This window comes from Numida meleagris, chromosome 22, assembly GCF_002078875.1.
Source record: "Numida meleagris isolate 19003 breed g44 Domestic line chromosome 22, NumMel1.0, whole genome shotgun sequence".
Lineage (NCBI taxonomy): Eukaryota > Metazoa > Chordata > Aves > Galliformes > Numididae > Numida > Numida meleagris.
This window is the reverse complement of record NC_034430.1, coordinates 5,662,074-5,679,533: the sequence shown is the minus strand read 5'-3', so window position 1 is coordinate 5,679,533 and position 17,460 is coordinate 5,662,074. Positions and strand designations below refer to the sequence as shown.

The 17,460-nt window shown below is 49.3% G+C and overlaps 2 protein-coding genes across 4 annotated transcripts; both read left to right on the top strand.

The window, feature by feature from the left end:
- Positions 956 to 13,603, top strand: PABPC4 (poly(A) binding protein cytoplasmic 4). 3 transcript variants are annotated; one of them, XM_021375396.1, is made up of 16 exons: positions 956 to 1,103; positions 1,482 to 1,692; positions 7,021 to 7,214; positions 7,531 to 7,646; positions 8,124 to 8,263; positions 8,536 to 8,630; positions 9,174 to 9,311; positions 9,904 to 9,999; positions 10,498 to 10,770; positions 11,050 to 11,137; positions 11,311 to 11,430; positions 11,964 to 12,091; positions 12,215 to 12,308; positions 12,424 to 12,554; positions 12,646 to 12,745; positions 13,249 to 13,603. In XM_021375396.1, the coding sequence occupies exons 1-15, from the start codon at positions 966 to 968 to the stop codon at positions 12,730 to 12,732; spliced, it is 2,049 nt and encodes a 682-aa protein (XP_021231071.1). In that variant the 5' UTR covers positions 956 to 965; the 3' UTR covers positions 12,733 to 12,745; positions 13,249 to 13,603. The 3 variants fall into 3 exon arrangements, with proteins under 3 accessions (XP_021231071.1, XP_021231072.1, XP_021231073.1); XM_021375397.1 differs by having other exon boundaries at positions 966 to 1,099; XM_021375398.1 differs by lacking the exon at positions 956 to 1,103 and adding an exon at positions 1,121 to 1,282.
- Positions 13,781 to 17,316, top strand: PPIE (peptidylprolyl isomerase E). Its single transcript, XM_021375401.1, has 10 exons — positions 13,781 to 13,865; positions 13,934 to 14,032; positions 14,102 to 14,145; positions 14,591 to 14,617; positions 14,958 to 15,039; positions 15,533 to 15,633; positions 15,969 to 16,092; positions 16,166 to 16,351; positions 16,842 to 16,984; positions 17,057 to 17,316. The coding sequence occupies exons 1-10, from the start codon at positions 13,835 to 13,837 to the stop codon at positions 17,123 to 17,125; spliced, it is 906 nt and encodes a 301-aa protein (XP_021231076.1). The 5' UTR covers positions 13,781 to 13,834; the 3' UTR covers positions 17,126 to 17,316.

Sequence of the window (17,460 nt, the reverse complement as noted above, 5' to 3'; positions counted from 1 at the left end):
TCAGAGGGAAGGACCGACAGCCATCCCAGCCATGAAAGACGCTGGGAGAATTTTCTGGGGAATGGTGAAAATTCAACTTCCTTTCCCATAACTCCTTCTCACTCCAAAATGCCTTTCCAAATCGCCCATAAATCCTCGCCTTAAGTGCTGTGTTGGGAATTGCTGGAAGGGAGCAACTGCAGCTGCGACAGAGGAAGGCAGCATCCGTCTGGAAGCAGAGAGCAATAATGGGGCCATTGAGCGCAGCCACCCCCAGTGCCTGGGCTGCCCCGAAGCGGCTGGGGGCAGCGGGGGGTGTCCAGCCCTGCGTGGCTCAGAGCTGGGAGGCGTACACCGACCAGTGCCGCGGGCTGCAGGGGTAAAGCAAAGCAGAGACAGCGAGAAACCACTTCCTGAGCACTGCAGATCAAACAGTGGGAGGGCATCGCTCCGGGCCTGTGGGGTTTTCTCCCCACAGAAGCATGGAGATTACAGTGGTAGGCCAGGAATGGATCTTTGCTTCTTTTTCCCAGGGTTTTTCTAAGCTTAAACATCTCTGGTAACACATCCTGGCAACTTTTGATCTGCCCTGTAGGGGAAATCCCCAAACTCCCCCGAGCATCCTCATTCTTCAGGCAAAAAACAATGAAGAGCCTAAGGGAACGCGGGGCTGTGGTTGGTGCGGTCTGGTCAAGGCTGTGGGTGGCACAAAGCGGTGCCGAGCCCCTCACTGTGCTGAGCCCCTCAGTGCCATGCTGCAGGCTGGCACACAGCGGTGCTGAGCCCCTCAGTGCCATGCTGCAACGGTGCTGAGCACCTTTCCAAGCCGAGCGCTTCCCCCCGTGCGGGCGGTGCGGGGCCGCTGCCCTCTGCTGGCACTCCCGCAGCGGAGAAACTCCGACCAGGACGCCGCCACGCCCGGCAGGGGGCGCCCTCGGGGCCCGCACTCCTGCGGTCCTCCTCGCCGCAAGGCGGCGCTGCAGCGGATGGCGCGCTGCAGGGGCCGCTCCCGCCGGGCTCACCGCCTCCTCCCCGCCGCACGGGGCCCCTCTCACGGCGCCGCGGTGGCTATAAAGGGGAGGGCGCCGCGCGTCGCCCCTTCTCTGCCCGCCGGGCCGCAGTGCGTGAGTGGGATCGGGTCCTGTGCCGCGCCGGGCCGGGGGGGGAGGGCACGAGGGAGCGCGGCTGAGGCCTAGTCCCGGTCCCGGTGCGATACCGGCTGCCGCGTGGGGCTGCGGCCCATCGGGACCGGCTGTAAGGCTGAGCCTCACGGGGACGGTGCGATTTGAAACGATCGGTTGGGGTAAATGTAGATTCAGAGGGCTGTCTGTTGCGGTTTTATTTTAAAAAAAGCTTTTAGAAAGTCCCATTCGGCGGCTCCGGGACCGGGAGCTCCGCGCTGTGGGGCCAGCCGGGCCCGGTGCTCCCACGCCGCGGCTGCGGGGCTGAGTGGGGCCTCGAGTTCCTCCGGTTTAACTCCTGACAGAAATCTCTCCTCGCAGACGCCCCAGTGCCGGATGATGAACGCGGCGGGCAGCAGTTACCCCATGGCCTCGCTGTACGTGGGCGACCTGCACCCCGACGTCACCGAGGCCATGCTCTACGAGAAGTTCAGCCCCGCGGGGCCCGTGCTGTCCATCCGCGTCTGCAGGGACATGATCACCCGCAGGTCCCTCGGCTACGCCTACGTCAACTTCCAGCAGCCGGCAGATGGTAAGCGGCGTGGCTGTGGTGTGTCCTGAGCCTTTTCCTCACTTCTTGCCATTAACCCACTCTGTTGCTTTCTCAAATTGCCTGGGTGATGGCCTACGTTTTTCATACATTCAAACATAGTTTTTCAGTATCTTGCGCTTGCTCAGGGGTGAAGCTCCAAAGCACTGGAGGTGCCTGCTGTTGTAGGTACCTGGTCAGGCACAGGCTGCCCAGGGAAGTGATGGGGTCACCGTAGCTGAGAGTGTTCAGGATCCATGGAGATGTGGCACCTGGGGACATGAGCATGGTGGGGAGGGGTTGGCAGTTGGACCTGATCTTACAGCTCTTCTCCAACCTTAATGATTCCATGGTTCTGTGTAGCTGCCTTCCACTGTGGTGCATCTATGGGGTAAGTAACCACTTGATCAGCAGTTCAGAACAGCTGGAGTGTTTTTCAAAGACATTTTCTTTTACAGAAAAGAAGTCTCTTTTCAACCACTTCGCTGTTTCTGAAATACCTTACATGTGCACATCTTGCGGTCCTCTCTAGTTCACTGGACTGTTTCTATGTTACTGAAAGTCTCCAAGCTTGGAGATGTGCATTTAGTGCAGCTCATGTAAGGGAGTAATTTCCACTGTGTTCTCCTTCGTTCTTGTGTAGGTTTAGGCTATTTATGTGGTCTGCATGCAGCCAGTGCTGGCAGAAAAGCCTGCAAGCAATCAGGCCAGGTCAGATGCTTGCTCTGCCTAACCCTCTGGCTGCCCACCTGCTGTAACTTCAGACCTGGGAGACCTGATGGCTGCACATTGCTGTATTTGTGCAAGCTGCTGTCTGAAGTGGTGTTCTTGAGCTAATGGGAAAGACTCCTTGTGCAATGCATGTGAAACTGTGCTGTCTTGCGTGCAGAATCCATGCTGGTTTACTCTGGCCAGATTTTTTTTAATACTTGAATTTGGCACCTGCTTAAGTAGGTATTCCAGTGCTAAAGCAGTGGAAACATATGAAAGATGGGACAGAAAAGGTCATTTTGAAGTGTGTCTTTTTTGTAAGAAAAGTAGGTCACTGTTTTCTGCCCTCGTTTTCAGAGCCCTTACTTGTTGACTGGTGCACGTTTATTGCTCTGTGCAGTGATTTAGCAGTATCTATATATAGACATCTCCAGAACAGTCAGGAGTGAATGCTTCCCTTGGATTCAGAATCAGTTCATAACAGCCCAGGCTTCAACAGCCAGTAACCTCTCCTGTAGCCTGCAATTGGCCATCATGCCTTACAGCTTTACAGAGAGCAGATAGCAGACTTACACAGGGTAGTAAATACATTGCCTTCAGGTCAAAGTCTTCATAATGTGTAGAAAAGAAATGTCATCACAATGCTGTGCACCTGCAAGCCAGTGGAGCCTCTGAACTCGGCTGATTTTCTGTAAGCTGATTGTGACTGTGCCATTCTAGCTGCTGTCTCTTCTTTCCCAGTTCAGAGTGCCTTCTGTGCTCTTAAGTAGAGAAGACCTGTATCAAGTGGGTGTAGGCATTACGTTAAAAGGGAAGAGTAGCTGGTTATATATGCTTACTTTAGCAGGAAGAAGTTCTCGTACAAATACGAAGACAGCTGGCCTCCCCATGTATTTCAAGGTAAACTTTTATGGTAATAAATAGGCATGAGTTTAGGGGGATGTTGCATCATTCTGGGCTCCTGGTGAAGCAGCAGACATTTTAGGAAGTCCCAGTACTTGAAGTGATACTTTGACAGAGTAACCGGTGTCCTGTTACTGGTAGGTCTTACAAGGTCAAGTGGCTTAAGCCTTATCTTTGAGTTACTACTGGGAGGGAGAAATACACAAGCTCTCCCGGCTTCACAAAGAGGACTCTTTCAAAAAGCTCCTTCCTTTTGTAGCAAACTGCAGCATGTTATTTTGCACAAGTAAAAGACTGCTACTGAGCTAAATGTAGTGCAACGGCACATCAACGGATGGTAGGGTCAGCACAGTGGTGTGTTGAGGTCTCTCTGAAACCAAGGCTCAGATTTCTTAAATAATATAATTTTTATTGTCAAATGCATGAATTTCAGGTTTTGCTTTCAAGGTGGCAGTACCCAGTACTTCCTGCATGAGAACTTTCAGAGAAGACGGATCTGACTTTCCTTCCAGGGATGCATAATCAGAAACATACTTGGACTTGATATTACTCATTGTAGGAAATGATGGGCAGTGTTCTGTAGCGCTGCTGCAACATGGCATATAAAAGCACTTGGGAGGCTTTGTGCATGGGAAAGTTCTTGTGGGCAGGCTGTTTGAAATGGTGGTAGGCAGTAAAGCTGATAGGATAGTTTGTATTTCTGAGTTACCTTTTGCGGAAGTATGAGTCCTTTGTAAATCTGAAGATTTGCCACATCTTAACCTTTGTGTGAGAAATAGGATACTCTCCTTACTGACTGGAGAAGCTGACTTGTTTACAGCAAGTCAGGTAGCAGCCAGAACTTTGCTGTTATTTGGGACCACCAGGAGATCACTGGTCACATCCTGAACCTCTGTGTTTCCAGAACTCCTGTATCCAGACTGGTTCAGGGCTTGCATTTTTGTTGGTTTTTCTTAGCTAATGGAGTGATGGTTTACGCTGGAAGGGGTTACTTTTTGGACATGCATTGTCTAACTGATAGTCTGCAGAGAGGTTATTTTTAGTGAAAATGAGCTCTGCTGCCTTCAGTTGAAGTTCTGTGGTAGCCAGTGGATGCTCAGTACTGGGTCTGTCGTATTCTTCTAGAAAGGTTAAGGAAATGCTTCAAAGTTCTGGCTAGCTCAGGCTTAGCCATGGTTGTTAATATTCATTCTTTTTAACTGTAAAGGGAAAGAAAACAAAGTCACTTCATTTGGAAGAAAAGCTCAATTTCCTTTTTAATATGTTCCTCATGCAATTTAGTTGGGTTCCAGGGTTTCATAACATTGACGGTTATGACAACTCAGATAATAATGGAGAGAAACTTCAGTGTGGCAATAGAGATAAGCTGTTCTGGGAGTACAGAGAAAACAGCATATTTCCCAAGCCAAGAAGGAACCCAGAGCTGGGATTAGATAACTGTCTCTAAACAGAAAGGTGTAGAAAAGTACAGATAGACTTCTCCTTCCTTCTTAAAGGGGAGATGGCAGTATAAGAAAGATCTGTGTAATGTAAAGCAGATGTGAAAAGGAAGGAGTGGTTATGTACATAAGCTTCATTGCTGACAGCATTTTGTTCTACTTCAGTAATCAAGGTGTTGAAAGGAGTGGGCATCAAGTATGTTCTGTGCAAAACCTTTGCTGGTTTTAAGTGCCTAAATTTGCACGGTTTTTGTTGTCAGGTCTTTATTACCTAGTGACACAAGCAAGAGCATGGAGGTCTGCAGAGAAGCTGATAAAACTCCTTGTGCTGAGCTTCTCATGAGTGAATCCTGGTGCCTGGTATCTGTCTTTATGCTGCTCAGCCACAGTGGCTAATTCCAGCATTGTGTTAGGGAGTGTGGCAACCCTCAGGTTAGGAAATCTGTCTGGAACTTTCTTACACCACTGCCAACAAGAAGCATTTTAGCATTTGAGTGTATTTCAAGCAGAGTATAATACTACTGTGGAATGCGAGCAGGCTTCTGAGAGAGCAGTGCAATAGCATCTGCTTATGTATGTGCTTAGAAAGCTTGAAAGAACCAAGGCTAGGTTCATAGCCTGTCTATCTCAGAAGCTGCTGCAGTGTTTCACAGTTCCCTCTGGTTGCTTGCCCCTGCTTCATCTGCTTGGCACCTTTCAGCAGGAGCTCTGTTTCTGCTGCAGATGGTATATACAAATTGTTTGTGTCCTTGCCAACGCGTGCTTCTGGAGAACCTCTCCTTGCTATAAATAAACACGCCAAATTTGACAACCTGGACCAAGTCGCCTGCTGAAGTGCCCACCAGAAGCTGGCTGTGGAGATGTCCACAGGGTTGCATTGATTCAGAGTAGCAGCTGAGGAATCATTTTAGCATAGCAGTTAATTGAATTTAAGGCTTTTAAATAGCTTATAGAGCTCATAGAGATCTCGCATGTAAAATTTTCCTCCTGAGATGATTTTTGTCTTTTTAATTTTGTAAGTCTTGCTACTTCAGTAATGAGATCCAGCAGAACTTGTTTCACAGTTGGGATTGTGTGTAAAGGACTGGGGAAAATAAAGATGACACCACTTCTACATAGAAAACAGTATTAGGAAAAGTCTTCAAAGCACATGAAAAACTCTAAGAAACTTTCATGCAGTAATTCAAATTGATTTTGAGGGAGGGAGTGCAGGAGACTTCTGTAGGCAGTGCCCCATTGGGGATTCTAGAGATAGCTCTGTGAAATGCTGCATAGTCACTCTGCGCTAGCAAAGTATCACATGAAAGGAGAAGCTGTTCATGTTGGCATTTTGCTTGAATTTGCTGCCCTGAAATGACATCAGTAAGTATAACTGGGTGAGAGTGGTGTGGAAGAACTGAGCCAAAGAAATTTGGAAAACTTGGGTTCTGCCCTGTTAATATTCCTTGGTTTTAATGCGTATCTGTCCCTTTCTTTCCCTGCCTCATGCTGGGAATTAAGTCTCTCTCTCTCTGCTGACTCCATGCTGGGAGTGTTTCCTGGCACAGAGGAGTCACAAGCATCTGAATTTTATGAACAAGTTCCTAATGAGTGTACGTAATGATCCTTTTAATATATCAGTAGGTAGCAGAAATAGAATCATGACAAGGGGGTTCAGTGTGGGCTAGAATGGCAGCGCTGGGGTTTTAAAGTTTAGGTAAACGCTTCCCTGTTCATCAGGTAGGGTATCTGGACTTCTTTCTCAGTGTTTTGTCTGTTCTTACTGTTGCCTTTAGACTGAGAAAATTGGGAATCATTTTTTGGCCACAAGCGGCAGAGGCTGACTTGTGTTCTTCCCAGCCAGCCATGTGTTCTTGCACATTCTCCATCTCTGACCTGACAGAGGGATGGTCATCTTCCCTTAATAGAAATGAGTACAAGCAGATGAGAGCTTCCTGTATCTTTCCCTTCTTTTGATTTCAGCAATTTACCTTTATAATAGCGAGGAATATAACTAATTAAATTAAGTATTTTGGTGTTTCTTTCTCTGTGACTGTTAAAACATTATAATGTCTGTTCAGAGTAGTGTATTAAACTTGTTATGTTCTTAAGCATGTCTAGTAACTGTGCTGCAAAGACCTCCCTTGAAACATCAGGTTAAACAAAAAGTAGTCATTGGAATTGATGGCCCATGTTATTGCCCCAAATGTCTCTATAATTTCTTTAAATTATCACTCACGTGATGGAAACCTTTATGCTTTAACAAGCCATGGAAACCTTTTCTCCGCTTCTCTTGCAGCTGAGCGTGCTCTAGACACCATGAATTTTGATGTGATCAAAGGAAAACCCATTCGCATCATGTGGTCTCAGAGGGACCCCTCACTGAGGAAGTCGGGGGTTGGGAATGTCTTCATTAAGAACCTGGACAAATCCATTGATAACAAGGCACTTTATGACACGTTCTCAGCATTTGGGAATATTTTGTCCTGCAAGGTGAGATGTGGTTACTTTGTCCAATTCTGCTGTCGTGGTGACGTGATCAGACACATCCAGTGTGGGAAGCACAAGTGGCACCTGTCACCAAGTGAGAAGGGGTGTCTCTGGAAGGCAGAGTTGACCAGAAGGTCAGGGATTGCTGAAGTTGTCTCAGATTTGGTTATGAAACGTGCCAGTCTGAAACACAGATGTCTTACTCACTCTAACCCTTTGCAGTAACCTGTTCTCGCATGCTGACATTGAGTCTGAGTGTGACAAAGCAGAAAGTGTGCATTCAGAGATCTGATAGTTTGGTTTCCTTCCCCATGTCTAGGTGGTGTGTGATGAGAATGGCTCTAAGGGCTACGCATTTGTGCACTTTGAGACCCAGGATGCTGCAGATAGAGCCATCGAGAAGATGAACGGCATGCTGCTAAACGACCGCAAAGTGTGAGTGTCACAGCCAGCAGCAGCAGCGATCGCATGAACCGTGATGCATCTCGGTATTAACAGGGACACACAAGGTTCTCCTGGCCCAAGCCTTGGCCTGCTACCTCTCCACTACAGGGCTGGTGAGTGACCCTGCCCAAGCCATGGCCTGCTCCCCCTCCATCGCAGGGCTGGTGGTTTCCCTAACCAAGCCTTGATTTACTCCCTCTCTGCTAGTGGGCTGGGTGGGTTTCTGTGGCCAGTACTCTTCACTGCAGAGCTGGGTGGGCATCCTAGGCTGCTGCTTTTCACCATAGGACAGGTGACTTTTCTGGTTGGTCTGCGGCCTGTTTGTCCTTTTGTTCTCCTGGCACCCTTTCTTCTCCCTGTGTCTGGCTCCTACCACAAACTCATTGTTTTTGCCTCACTGCAAGTCACATGCTATTTTTCCATTTTTGAAAGCAAGTTCCTTACTGTAATTTTCATTCTTTTGTACAGATTTGTTGGGAGATTCAAATCTCGTAAAGAGCGGGAGGCTGAGCTGGGAGCCAAGGCAAAGGAATTCACCAACGTTTATATTAAAAACTTTGGGGATGACATGGATGATGAAAGACTAAAGGAACTCTTCAGTAAATATGGTAAATACAGAAACTCTTAACAAGACTGTGAATTTCATGACCTGTGCTAATTTAGCAGTGCTGCTACCATCTCTGTACCTCTACTGGGGTCACTTGGAGGCTGATGAATTGGAAGAGTTGAGGTGTGGGCAGTAGTTCTGTCAAACTTTGGACAGGAGACAGAGACTGGCCAGTGGATGAGTGAGAGAAGAAGGCTAGGGTGATTATGTGGAGCTTAATAGTCTTGAAATAGTCTTACATTATATTTTACTAACCGTATCCCTTGGTAACAGGTAAGACTCTGAGTGTTAAAGTGATGACAGACCCCACTGGAAAATCCAAAGGCTTTGGCTTTGTAAGCTTTGAAAAGCATGAAGATGCTAACAAGGTATGACCAAGTGTTAATGCTGCTTGGGTGTCTTTGGAGAAGAATTTACTTGGCTTACCAGAGAAGCCAGTTGAGATAAAATTCTGCCTCAGATGTAACCTCTTCTGGATGAGGGGGTTTGAAGCCATTTGCACGTTACTAGGTTGTTAAATTACTTCAGGATTAAGCTGGCATTTCTCAGATTACAAGATGCACACAGAGTACAGTTGTATAATCAGAATGTTAATTGCTGAAAAAGTGCTCTGATGGATGGCTTAGGGAGTGAATGTTATTATTTGACACTAACTACAAGAAGGGTGGGGATAAATTCACTCTGGCACTAATGGTGTGGTTGTCAGCATGGTTTCTCCTGATAACTTCAGTTTATCTTTAGTTAGCCAGTGTTAAACAGGAGCAGTGCAGAGGTACTATGGCAGCTTTAGTTTACTGACTAACAAGCAGGGAGAAGTGAGGTGAGCTTTGGGCAGCCAAGTTCTTAACAGGATCAGCCGCTGTCTTGTTTCAGCTCAGCAATTGACAATTTTCTTTGAACCCTCTGTCCAGGCAGTAGAAGAAATGAATGGGAAGGATATCAATGGGAAAATGGTGTTTGTAGGCCGAGCACAGAAGAAGGTGGAGCGCCAGGCGGAGCTAAAAAGGAGATTTGAACAGCTAAAACAAGAGAGGATCAGCCGGTACCAGGTGAATAGTCTGTCCCTTTTCTGAATTCAAGTACAGGTTTCCATCAATTGGTAGACTTAAAAGGAGTTGACAAAGCGCTTGTCCTGTGATATATCCTGGGAGTTCAAACTTCGAGGTGACTCCATGGTTTTTGGAGGTGAAGAAGAGATCTCTGCATGGTCTTCACAATAAAGTACTTAGGTGGATATGGGAAAAGTCATGCAGTCATCTTTAATTTCACATGAGCATGCCTGAAAGGATGGAAAGAGATCACGTGACTCTACTGTTGTCGGTTCAGTTTATAGCAAAATTGTGTCATGCCTGAGATTGCATCTGAATCTTTCCCACTCCTTGCGATGTAGTGCTGGACTGGGGACACGTGATGCAACAAGAAAGCAGAGGAAATCCAGACAGGCTCTTTCACTGCACTGGGGTTTGTCTCTACACCTCTGCAACATTTATTACCATCAGTCTTGGTGGTATGACAGTAATGTCATGCTAAGTTAAGAGGTTTTAGAAATGACAGCTTTGGCAGATGGATGCTGACAGTTGTGCTGAAGATTCTTTTATTACCGTAGATGTCTTACTTACCTTACTGTTCTCTGCCTTCTAGGGAGTTAACCTATACATTAAAAACCTAGATGACACTATAGATGATGAAAAACTGAGGAAGGAATTCTCACCTTTTGGGTCAATAACAAGTGCAAAGGTACTGTGGGGCTTGGGGATTTTGGGATTTTAAGGCCTGAAGAAGGAACTGTTACCTGACAAAGGACTGAAGGGCAGTTCATTATATCCCCCGATCGGTTCAGACACAAGAGTTTTGGAGTAGTAAATGGGCAGATTTCCTTGGGTTTCATTCTGATTTTACTGATAACTTGTTTGATTGTTCATCAAGGGGGGGGGCAAGAGGTGGAAAACATGCCATATCGTGCTTATTCGCAAGCAGGCATTTCTCCACGTGTGATTAGAGGCTGCACCTAATCTTTCCCATTCCTTGCTGTGCAGTGTGAGCCTGGGGACGCATGGTGCTTACAGAAAAGCAGAGTAAATCCAGACAAGTGATTCTTCTTTGAGCAATTGTCTCTACACCTCTGCAACAGTTAGTCCTTCCTTCTTGAAATCTGATATTTCTCTATGGTTGAAAATAGGGATTCTTACACTGTTCTTGAAATGTTACTCCACTAGCAATTGATCTTTACTGCAGGTGATGCTAGAAGATGGACGGAGCAAAGGGTTTGGCTTTGTCTGCTTTTCCTCTCCAGAGGAAGCTACGAAAGCTGTGACAGAGATGAATGGGAGAATAGTGGGCTCAAAGCCACTGTATGTTGCACTTGCACAAAGGAAAGAAGAGCGAAAGGCCCATCTAACTAATCAGTACATGCAGCGCATTGCTGGGATGAGAGCCTTGCCAGCCAACACTATCATTAATCAGTTCCAGCCTGCTGCTGGTGGTTATTTCATGCCTGCTGTGCCCCAGGTAAGCTGAGCTGAGTTAGTATGGTTTTATGAACATTTAAACTGTGCTCGGGCCTTGAGTGGTTCAGTTGCATTCATCCCATTGAGTCTTTCTTATGCCCATAAGCAAGCAAATCCTAATGAGGAGTGCAGTCAGTGGAGTTCATTGTGATGTCCCGGCTGCATGCTCTCTTAATTTGAATTGGGTGTTGAGTCTGGGGAAAAACTGCCAAAACATGTTGTAAACAATGCTTGTTGTTTACTTAGATGTTGCCTTTGAGCTTGTTTGGTCTCCCTCCAGGCTCAGAGCAGACCCACTTACTATGCACCCAATCAGATGGCGCAGATGAGACCCAACCCACGCTGGCAGCAAGGGGGAAGACCTCAAGGTGAGCATGCTAGAGACAGTGTTTTGGTTGTATGGCCCTCTGGGTTGTACTTCGCAACAAGAACAATTCATGCTTTCCTTTCTTTACGCAACTTCAACTTGCTTCCTGTAGCTGACTAGCCTGACTTACCAGTCAGTTCTGTTTTCAGGATTTCCTCTCATTTCTTCCATTAGGCTTCCAGGGAATGCCAAATGCCATGCGCCAGTCTGGACCGCGGCCAGCCCTGCGCCATCTGGCCCCTGCTGGCAGTGCTCCTGCCTCTCGTGGCCTCCCAGTTTCTGCCCAGCGAGTTGGTAAGGTGTCTGCCTCCCAGGCTCTTCCCCTCAGCTGTGGGGAATGAGGATGCTATTGAGAACTGACTTTTACTTCCAAAGACAGTGGTCAGAAACAGATAGCCAGAGGCCACCTGGAGCAAGGGGTGGAGACAGCACTGAATCTTTCCTATTCCTTGCTGTGCAGTGCAGGTCTGGGGACAGTTGGTGCTACAGCACAGCAGCAGAAATCCAGATGGGTTACTTCCCACTTGCTTGGAACTCATCTCTACAACACTTCAACATTTACTGCTCTGAGAAAGACTGTAGGTTATATATATTGTTCTCAGAGTAGAGCATCCAAATTTTATTTTAGGGAGTTACTAGAGAATACCTTAGATGCAGAATGTAGAATAGTCCTTTTCTGAAATATCCAATTGTATTTCAGAGATCAGTTTCTAAGCCAGTATTGGACTGTGCAGTGCATAGCTTGAATTTAGCAGTCATTAAGATACCTCAGATTACTTGCTGCACATTCCTACGGGTGTTTTTAATCCTGCTCTCTTCTTTTGCAGGTGTTACCACTGCAGGACAGAACTTGGCTCCTCGTCCACCTGTAGCTGCTCCTGCTCCCAGAGCAGTTCACCCTTATAAATATGCCTCAAGTGTCCGCAGCCCACACCCACCTGTACAGCCTTTGCAGGTAACACAGGATCTTTGCTTGAAGCAACTGCAGGCCAACAGGTTTTACATGCAGCTAAAGAGTTTTTGCAGAAACAATCAGCACAGCATCTATTTTTGCATCCTCCTGTCTGCCCTTCTATAGGCACCTCAGCCTGCAGTACATGTGCAGGGACAGGAACCACTAACAGCCTCCATGCTGGCTGCTGCCCCTCCCCAGGAGCAGAAACAGATGCTGGGTAAGTGAAACTCTGGTTCTTCCAGATTGCATTTTGCTTTGGAAATGTCCCCAGGTTTCATTGTCAGCTTCTAAATTAAAATTGCTGTCTGGAATCCTTTTTTTTTTTCTTCTAGGAGAACGTTTGTTCCCTCTTATTCAAGCTATGCACCCCAGCCTTGCAGGGAAGATCACAGGAATGCTGCTGGAGATTGACAACTCAGAGCTGTTGCACATGCTGGAGTCTCCAGAGTCCCTCCGGTCAAAGGTAAGCTGGCCTGCTCCCTGGATGGGGCAGACTGTAGGACCCTTTGGTTGAGAGAAAAGTCCCACTCACTGGCTCATTTGTCTTCCTGGAGGTGGAGGAGGCTGTTGCAGTGTTGCAGGCTCACCAAGCCAAGAAAGAAGCTGCCCAGAAGGTGGGTGTGGTTGCTGCTACCTCCTAAGCCAGGAAAACTGGTGAGTGTCTCAGTCCTCAGCTTCAGTTAAAAGCTTCCAGAATCGGTAAATAAAGTAAGACACTAACTGTTCTGGTCTGGGAGCAGTGCTTGTCTGACTTCAGCCAATTCTTTTAGCCAATTCAAAAATCTCTTTTTAATTAAGCATCAGAAAGATGATGCATAAGTTGCTGAAGTGTTCCTGTTAGTTGGCATGTAATGGAAGGATAGCATATTGAGATGAGTCTTGTGAAAGTGCTGATGTGGGAGATAAAATGACACACAAAATGTTCTGGTGACTTCAAGGTGAAGTACCCTGCTGGTGCCCATTCCTTGTCCTGGCAGTGATCAGCCTATAGCATACGTTAAAGGGCTGCTGTCAGGAGTGCCACTTCTGGTACAGGTCTGTCCAAACAAATGCTCTCTCCTGTGTCTGGAGCTGTTTTGTTTTTTTTTTAACTTCTGAAAAAGGGTTTTAGTTCCCAATACCTGCCAGGTAACATCGTCGTCGTCTTTTTCGTGCAGGATGCAAAGAAGCCAAATAGCCCTTTCTCAGACATCAGCTCAAGATGTTTGCAGATTCTCCACTGTCCTACAGGTCTCAATGCCATGCATCATACCACATAGTTCTATTGCATTTTATAAATCAATTCTTAAAATCTTAAGAAGCCAACTCTGAAGCTCTAGATTTCCAAAACCAGAATTGAGTTTGCAAGCTTTTCCTTTGTGATCAGAGCAGAGTGACCGTTTGTCTTTTCTAAGAGGGACGTGGGGGATTTCTGGTTGGAAGCATTTTGCGGTTTTGGTTTTAACTGAACAGTCCAGTTTGGAAAGTTCTGGGAAGTCTTTTGTCAATAAAGGAATAAAAACTTTCTCTGCATTTGTCATCTTTTGCTTTAGTTTTTGTACATAATTATGATGTGGTTTAGGAAACTGGAAGGGGCGTTCAGTTGTCGCAGGCCATGTGTATTAAAACTGGGATTAGAGATCACTGCTGTGACGATACTCGGCTGTGTTCGCACCTCCCCCCCGCCAGGGGGCGCTGCCGGAGCGGCCCTGGAAGGGAGGGGCGGGGCGGGGTTTGTTCCAACTTCCGGGGCGGGGCGTTAAGATGGCGGCCACCAAGCGGGTGCTTTACGTGGGTGAGTGGGGCTGAGGGGAGTGCGGGCGCCGCGAGAGGTGAGCGGGGCTGTAACGCTGTGGGCCGCAGGCGGGCTGGCGGAGGAGGTGGACGAGAAGGTGCTGCACGCCGCCTTCATCCCGTTCGGCGACATCACCGACATCCAGATCCCGCTGGACTATGAGACCGGTGCGTGGCGGGGCCCGGGGCCGGCGGGGGACTCTGACCCAGGGCCCTGACTGGGGGCTGTGTTCGCAGAGAAGCACCGCGGGTTCGCCTTCGTCGAGTTCGAGCTGGCGGAGGTGAGAAAGGGATAGCCCCTTCCTCCGGGATGGTGGCCAGTGCTGGAGGGGCTGCCTGGCACCAAGGTCGGCCCTCCGGGTCCCTGTTTCCCGTTTTCCCATGGATTAGGGCGTGGCTGCCCACGTGGGCACCGCGTTGGCAAGGGTCTGTGGTCTCGTGATCTGCCCGGGGCTCTGTACGCGATGTCTTTCCCCTCTCCCAGTTGTGCACCTTACACAAAGTGGGTTTAAGGGATGGCTGTGGAATAGATGCCCACAAGTGTTTCCAGACCCCAGTTCAGATATCAGGCCTGCTGATTCCTACAGCCCTGGGGTGTATGAGGTTTAGGAGAACAGTCCTTAGGTGATGTTCTCCAGTGAGCTGCCCCAGCTTTGTGTGCCTAGGCTTTTTCCTTTAAAGGAAAAGAGAAGTGGCCATAACAGTGTCCTTTTGCTCTCCCCACAGGATGCAGCAGCGGCCATTGACAACATGGTACGAGGCCTGCTCTGCCTCAAAGCCCGGAGCTCACCTCTGCTGGGAGACAGCTGGCCTTGGCCAGGAGCTGCAAGCAGCCTGGGGCAGCTCCTGCTGTGTGTGCTGGGTGACACTGCAGGCATGGGTCTGGTGCTGATGCTGTTATTCCTGTGCCTGCTTCACTGGTGTGGTTGCTGCTGCCCATGGTCTTAGTGTAGCTCCTGAGTTGCGGTACCCTGAGCTGTAGTGCTCAGAAGTGGGGAGAGAAAGTCAGCCCTGTTCTCTGTAGAGATATGCAGAGGTGGCATAATGAGTTTTTACCCTGTAGTGGGCTTTGTTCTGTTTTTGTTCTCTGTAGAATGAGTCTGAGCTGTTTGGTCGGACAATTCGAGTGAACTTGGCCAAACCAATGCGAATTAAGGAAGGATCATCTCGGCCAGGTAAGTTGGTGCCCAGGAGAGGAGAAACCCCCATGGACATTCAGCGCTGGGCACGTTGGCCTTTCTGGTTTCCCAAGGCTCTGCCTCCCATTCAGGCCTTGTGGGGTCCCAGGAACCAAAAGCATCTCCCAGCCCCTCAGGCAGACATGGCTGCTCTTCCAGTTGCCCTCTAGCAGAGGGCCCAGCGTGCGCTCACACATGGCAGGCAGGATTACCATCACACCTGAAATGGGAGGGGGCCCAGGCTGTGCTAAACAAGTGCTGGTGTGAGGTGGTTGGTGGTGTGCAGCTGGTGGGTTTGCCTTGCCTGCAGGAGTTGCTGGCTCTGTCCCTGTGTCCCTATGTGCCATGGTGACTGCATGCAGTTCTGGGGGCGGTTGGGCCAGCAGTGCCCTGGCTGCAGTCCTGCTGCTGCCAGAGCTGCGCTGAGTTCTGAGTTGTGTGTGGCCCTGGGTTCAGTGCCCTGTGCTCACCCTGCCCTCCCCTGCTGCAGTGTGGTCAGATGATGAGTGGCTGAAGAGGTTCTCGGGAAAAACTCTGGAGGAGAACACAGAGGAAGGAGGAACAGAGGCACCCAAACCAGAGGCACAAGAGGTAGGGATGGGTGGAGCTGGTTGTGCCCTGCTGCGTGACTTGGAGTGGGGAACGGCCACCTGGGGAACTGGGTGCTGCCAGCTTTGGGAGCCAGGAGTGAGCTGTGGCCCTGTCAGTCCCTGTGTTCCCAAAACCTCGGTGAGCCCAGAGGGACCTGTGTGTTTCTGCCCCATCCTGCAGCAGCCCCGAGGCTGTGAAGGATCTCCGTTTGCTACATGCTGCCTCCGGGAAGTTGTAGCTGGATCTGCTGCCGGCACTGTGGCATAGGCTGGGGTCAGCCCGGCCATCAGGTGGCAGAGCTGAGCAGCCTCACTACTGTGTGCCTTCTTGCCTAGGGCGAGCCTCCTGCCAAGAAGTCCCGGGCTAACCCCCAAGTTTACATGGACATCAAGATCGGCAACAAACCTGCTGGGCGGCTCAAGATCCTGCTGCGGTCTGATGTGGTGCCCATGACCGTAGGTGAGCACTGAGCCTGTCACTGCAGCTCAGAGGCTGTGCTGCTGTGCTCACCTCTGCCCCTTGCCCTGAACAGAAAACTTCCGCTGCCTCTGCACTCAGGAGAAGGGCTTTGGCTTCAAGGGGAGCAGCTTCCACCGCATCATCCCCCAGTTCATGTGCCAAGCTGGGGACTTCACCAACCACAATGGCACTGGAGGAAAATCCATCTACGGGAAGAAGTTTGATGATGAAAACTTCATTCTCAAGCACACGGGGCCAGGTAGGGTGAGCTCTTCTGGGGCACCTCGAGGTGCTCCGCGCACACAGCAGCGGCCCCAGGGCAGTCTGAGTTGGCCCAGCGCCTGGAGCAGGCTGCACTGTGCCCCTGACATTCAGCAGGTGGAAATGCAGCGCCCTATTTCTGCCCACGTGCTGTTAATTTCCAGTCTTATATCATGGAGAGTTTCAAAGCTGCTTTCCAGTTGGGTTTTAGAGGAGGAACATTGCAGTATAACTGTGAGCATTGGAAATGTAGCAAAAAGCAAGCAGACTGATCTCCAACGCTTTGCAGTTGCTACAGCTAAAAATAGATTAATGCTCTCTACCACTTCACTCCTTTCATACTTGTACGTGTTTCCTGGCATCATCAGCTTCTAGCAGTTTCAGTATTCAGTGGCTCTCTTAAATCTGGCAATGTCTGTGTGGCCCAGGAGGGGGTTTTAGTTCATTATTGGCACTGCTCCCGGTCACGCTGCGCTGTTTGATCCTAGGGCTGCTGTCCATGGCAAACTCCGGCCCAAACACCAATGGCTCCCAGTTCTTCATCACTTGCGATAAAACCGACTGGCTGGACGGGAAGCACGTGGTGTTCGGCGAGGTGACGGAGGGCATGGACGTGGTGCGGCAGATCGAGGTCGGTGCTGCAGCGAGATGGCCAGGGTGTACCCGCCCCTTGCCACCCGCCTTCATTCCCCTTCTCCTGCAGGCTCAGGGCACCAAGGATGGGAAGCCGAAGCAGAAGGTGATCATCTCCGACTGTGGGGAGTGCGTGTGACTGCGGCACTGCTGCCTGAATTCCCCTGCAGGGCTTGGTGCCACGTGGCAGCGCTGCGCAGTGAGCGTGGGGAGGCGGCTGCTGTGGGGCACGTTGTGCCCGTGCCGCTTGGTGCTCCCGCTGTGTCTGCCACTCGCTTGGTAAAGGTTTTCTATCGGACAGAAATAAAACCTAGTTCTAGAAAAACAGGGGCCTGCCCTGGCTGTTGGACTCTCACTGTGCGAGGATGCTCTTTAAATCCCAAGTGTTGGAAGACTCCTTGCAGACATTCCCAGCAAGCCCTGACCCAGGAGCGTTACTGCATCCTGAGGTGATTGGTGTTGCCATCATCAGCA